Raw genomic sequence first — 5,785 nt, 5'->3', positions numbered from 1 at the left:
CGGTTCCGGTTCCAACATTTTAAGAACCGTTGGTTCCGGTTGCAGATAATTAGGGCGGGTACACGCCTACGCTTATCCCTAATAATATCCATAATTTCCAATAAATAATTCCATGAAAATGAGTCGTAAGCCTTTTCAAAATCAACTTTGAAAAGCATAAGATGTTTTTTTTGGATGTTTACGTTGTTGAGGTGTGGGTTGGTTACAATTGTATGTAAATTTTATCTTCATTCATATTCTATGCACATAACGTCAAATTCTAAAATTAAGTCACTAGACTTTCCAAACTTAACCTACTACTTTTAGGTCATCCATACTGATACAATGCCACTAATCATTCCAGCATCACACGTCAACTTTGTAATTTAACCCCACATCAATATAATACCAATATTTTCTTTAAAATAGTCCCCACTGAAAATTTAAAAACAAATATATATATATATATATATATATATATATATATATATATATATATATATATATATATATATATATATATATATATATATGTTTGTATCTATACATATTAGAACAATAAAAAAAAAAATCATAAAAATAAAGTCCCACATTGCAAAGGCTTTCTAAACTTGCATGATTAAATTCTACGTGGCAATAACAAGCCATTTGCAAGACCACTTGCAAAACCGATGTGGATGGTCTTATATGTATTTATAAGTTGGTGGTTCCTTATTAGTGACATTGAAGTTTGAGAAGCTTTAGGTACGAAATATTTGCTTACTTAAACTAGTATCTCTTGTTTAACACATTATACATTCGTATAATTTGACATTTGACCTAACGGTACCAAGGTGTTAGAGAGGTGTTCCTCCCCTAAAGGGTTGAAGGTTCAAATCATGTTGTGAATAATAAAATAGTTTAAGAGTAGTATTTAGTGTGTGTTAGCGGTTCCATGAAAAATGCAAGTTAAGTTCGAAAATATTGAAAATTGTTTTGAAATTGATTAATTAAATTAGTGTGTATTATGGGGTGTTTCAATAATTGATGAGAAAATTTATCACAGAACCCAATCAAATGGAATGGTATAGTTGGATACCCTTAAAGATCAAATGTTTCATTTGTAGAGCCTCTATTGAGAAAATCTCATTATTGTCAGCTTTAAAAACGAGGGGCTCAGATATTGAAACCACCACATTTCTTCTATGCAAAGTGATCGTATGAATAAGCTATTTCCAAACAAATCAATCAAATGACAAAACATACGCAATTTTCTCTTACTTCACACTATGATTAACATGTTCCAATTTACTCGGATATTGAAACCATAACAGAATCATTACATTTATCAAAGAAGATACATTTGAGCAGATGTAGTCATTTAGGAAGTACAACTCCATAGCTTCTTTCATTGAAGATGACAAAACAAAACCATCAATTTCTCTTCCCATCAATCTCCTCTTACCAATATCCAGTCAACCAGATGAATAAATCATGATAAACTATGATTCAGCAGGTTGTTCCTCTGAAGGGGTTTCCTCATTACTTTGAGATTTATCACCCGATTTTTCACTAAATTTCAACATAATCGCTCTCCCAAGCAATTCCTACATAAAAACAGAAGTAAAAAGGTTGAGACTTTTCAAGATTGGTATACAAATGACAAATCGATTGATTGATTACCTTCCCATCTAACGCCAATCTTGCAGAATCGGCTTCTTCTTTTGAGGAAAATGAAACAAACCCATATCCAGCTGAGTTTCCTGAAGGGCTGAAAACAACCCTAGTGGAAACAGGATTGAAATCACCGAAAAATTGTTTAAGATTTGAAGCCCTAACTTTCCATGCAAGATTTGATACAAACAGCTTATGGCGTGTCTCACCCACACCTGGTAAAGATGGAGATCGAGGTGGCGTTGGTTTCTTGAATTTCTTTGCGTATTCAACTTTCAGAATCCTACCCAAAAGTTCCTACACCAACAGAAATCAAGAATTATCATGAAAAATCGACTTTTGAAGTTAAATTGAGAACTGATTTCTGATCGAAATCTATCAAATTTGTGATCGCAATCATCGAAAACTCTCATTTGTGTGATCTAGAAACAAATTTTGCGTCTGATTTAGTTAAATAAGAATCTGGGTAACTAGGAAAAGGTCTATTTTGATTTTTGACTATCAATGTAGGTCAAATGGAGGCCCTTATGAACATTTCTAAGCCATGCCATCAAAGTTTTGCATTTTGAAGACTCAAATTCATGATTAAGATTAAATCGAACTACTTTAAAAAAACTGTTGAAAACATTAGGAAAAAGTGAACTTACATGGGAATCGAATTTCTTGATTACAGCCATAGCTTCTTCACCAGAAGACATTGTGATAAACGTAAACCCTCTCTTCCCATCCTCCCTTTTTATTATCTATAACACAAAAAATATGTATATAAATAAATTTCAAACGAAAATCACAGTATATTACAAATTGTACCCAATAAAAAACTGAAAAAAAAACATGTTTGTGATGCGAAGAATTAAACCTCAATATCAGCTACGGTTCCGCATTCGCCAAATAAATTCTTGATATCAGCAACAGAGAAAGACCATGGAAGATTAAGAACAAAAAGCTTCCTTTTGTTTTCTTCTTTCTCGGTTTCTTCCAATTTCTCTTCTTCTACTACTGAAATCTCTTGTTCGATTGCTGAGGATAAGCATACCTGGAATTTTCTTGAAATTGGAAGAGGGAGGGGATAAAGAGGGGATTTGAGGATAATTTTGGCCTTGGTTGTGGGAAATGAAATTGAGAGATTTAATTTTGTTGGGAAAAGTAATTGGGCGTTTGGAGAAGACGAGAGATGGAAGTATGAGAGCTTGAGTGATTCAAGTGACGCCATTTTTGTTTCCCTCCTTTGAAGAAAGGATAAAGGGAACAAATAATATATTGTGTTATAGTCTCTTATGTTGTGTTTTCTTAGATTTGGTAATTGCTAGGTTCTGGCCCAAATATCCAAAATGGGCTCCTGAGTCAACTATAAAGTACTCATATAATGGAACTATCAATTTACACTCAACTCATCAATCCATTTTCATTTTTCTTTTTACTAAAAAATTTAATTTCTTTCTTTATATACCAATCTTTTATTAAATAAATATTATTTATGATTATTTTATGTTCTAATTAAAATTATTAAACATATTATAAGTAATTTTTCATTTTGAAACAAATAAATTATTCTAAATATAAAATTAGATAAAAAATCTTCTATATTCATCAAACATATTTACTAAATTAGATAAATCAAATTATAATCAAATATAAAATTGTATGTATGGCATATGCAAACTATATAATCTTAAAAAATCGAGATTATAACTTAAATTTCGATATACATGCTGTAAATATGAAATCAAAAAACAATAAAAATAAAAATTTAATATTGAATGTGAAGTATTTCAATTTATACTTTATTTATTAAAAAAAAAAAAAAAAAAAAAAAAAAAAAAAAAAACCTTTTTTATTAAAATTTTTAATATTGGATATGAAATGTGTCAATTTAATTAAGATTTTTAATATAATAAACTTCATCTATGAATATATAATCAAATATTTTAATAAAAGAAAAATGGTAATTAAACAAACGTAAAAACATCTACAAGTTGAATCGTATGGGTTGCTTAGGTCCTAGAGATTTATCATAAAAATGGTAAGCGGCTCACATACAAACCTTAAGTGTTCTCCGACATGTCTCGGGTATTCTCCGTACAGTCTAGTCATTTTGAAATAGGTCTACGAAAGCTTCGGTATTTCTCGCATCAGTCTTAAACAGTCTTTTTTGTTTGGTATTTTTAATAGACTGCCTTTTTTAGGTTCAGTCTTTTCAATAGGTTGTCTTTTGATTAACAATATATAAACAACTACAAGCTTTCTAAATGCATGTAGTTTGTAACACACGGTTTCTAGGTACTAATTTTATTTTGTCAATTTGAGAGTTTGGGTTGGCCACGACATGGTGGTGTGGATCACCACGACATAGCAGCCATTAAAGTGTATGCACATCATTGTGGTCACCACGATGTGAACATGCAATGGTCACAATGTGATGACGCCAGAATGATAAAGGTTATATTTTCAAGCCTTGAGCCCTATTTAAAGGAAGTGGTGGCTAGGGGTTCCTCCATTCTCAGCCTCCATCGCCTCCAAAGTACCTTTGATAAACCCTAGCCTCCCTTTAAAGTTCTTGGCTCATTTTTTTGTAGTTTTACTATCTTGGAAGGATTAAGAAGGAGCTCTTGTACATAGATCATCAAGCAACTTGTTTCTACTCCTTGTGTGCACCTTCTAGTCTTTGTAAGTCTTCACGTTTCCATCTTTTTGGTTCTATCTTCATAGATCTAGGTTTTATAGCATGTTTTGGGTCATATTTGAGTTTGGGTTGGTTAAATGAGATAAAGTTTGCAACTTTATAGCTCTCTTTGGTCCCTTGGTCACTATATCTTATGGATCTAGAAGTTTAATGAGTTTTGAGAGCTATGCATGAGTTTTAAGTCATTTTCTCATCATTTTTAACCTAGTTGGGTAAAGGAAATGCATGGTACATGTATGTCCATAAAGTTCGGATTTTTATGGACTATTAGGGTCCCAAGAAGCTTATAGTAAAGTATGAACAATGAGCTTTACGGGTTAAGCAATCAATCCATTAAGTTGTCCTTGTGTAGTAGCCACGACATAGCAATATGGGTGCCTCAACGTGACAAAGGAGGATGTCATGACTATTTTTCCTAGACTTTGTCATGGCGTGGTAGCCTACCTGCCACGTCGTGTTAAAGGATTTTAATCGTGACTAAGTTGAATGGCTATGACGTGGCCATGGGTTGGCTACGACGTAGAGGTCAGCTAGAGCTGACTTTGACTGGTGACTTTTTGACATGGTCTGGCTTTTAGTTAAATTGCTAGTTTAGAAGGTAGACTAAGGGTTGCTTTGTGTGATTATGTAGGAGGTGTGTAGTACTCGCTTTAAGATTATGTGAGCTTGATAGCTTTCGACTGCACCTATGAGGTGAGTCTTCCCACTATATTATGTAGGGTACTAGATTGTCTTTTTGACTCTTACATGAAAGACTGTGGTTGAATCACAACACTTGTATGAAAGGTTATGGTTGGATCAGAACACTTCAATGTAATACAATGGTTGGATCATAACAAGAAAGACTATAGTTGGGTTGTAACATTGGAAGTGACTATAAGACTATGGTTGGATCATAGCATTCACATACGTTGATACATACCCCTAGGGTTTGGGCCCAGTGTTATGTGTGGTAAGTGGTATTTTGGGGAAACTCATTAAGTTTTATGCTTACTATTTTATGTTTTATATGTTTTAGGTACTTCTGGTTCTAAAGGGAAGGGCTCGGCTTGATCGTGACCAAGTTGATGGCCACAACATGGCCATGGATTGGCTACGACGTAGAGGTCAGCTAAAGTTGACTTTGACTATTCACTTTTTGAAAAGGTTTGACTTTTAGTTAAATTGCTAGTTTAGAAGGTAGACTAAGGGTTGCTTTGTGTGATTCTGTAGGAGGTGTGTAGTACCCACTTTGCGATTGTATGATCTTGTTAGTTGTCGATCGCACCTATGAGGTGAGTCTTCTCATTATATTATGTAGGGTGCTAGATTGTCTTTGTGACTCTTGCATGAAAGACTGTGATTGGATCACAACACTTTTATGAAAGATTATGGTTGGATCACATCACTTGCATGTAAGACCAATGTTGGATCATGGAAAGAAAAGTTATAGTGGGTTGTAGCATTGGAAGTAACTATAAGACTATGTTT

At 33.3% G+C, this 5,785-nt stretch overlaps 1 protein-coding gene across 1 annotated transcript; it reads right to left on the bottom strand.

Moving 5' to 3' along the window:
• Positions 1-1,248: 1,248 nt before the first annotated feature.
• LOC145034600 (28 kDa ribonucleoprotein, chloroplastic-like) lies at positions 1,249-2,897 on the bottom strand. The gene is made up of 4 exons (XM_078983044.1): positions 2,492-2,897; positions 2,280-2,375; positions 1,642-1,929; positions 1,249-1,565 (listed from the first exon to the last, which is right to left on the bottom strand). The coding sequence occupies exons 1-4, from the start codon at positions 2,843-2,845 to the stop codon at positions 1,461-1,463; spliced, it is 843 nt and encodes a 280-aa protein (XP_078839170.1). The 5' UTR covers positions 2,846-2,897; the 3' UTR covers positions 1,249-1,460.
• Between the last annotated feature and the right edge of the window lie 2,888 nt (positions 2,898-5,785).

Source organism: Lactuca saligna, chromosome 3 (genome assembly GCF_052625555.1).
Source record: "Lactuca saligna cultivar CGN05327 chromosome 3, ASM5262555v1, whole genome shotgun sequence".
Classification (NCBI taxonomy): Eukaryota; Viridiplantae; Streptophyta; class Magnoliopsida; order Asterales; family Asteraceae; genus Lactuca; species Lactuca saligna.
This window is presented reverse-complemented; position numbering and strand designations above follow the sequence as displayed.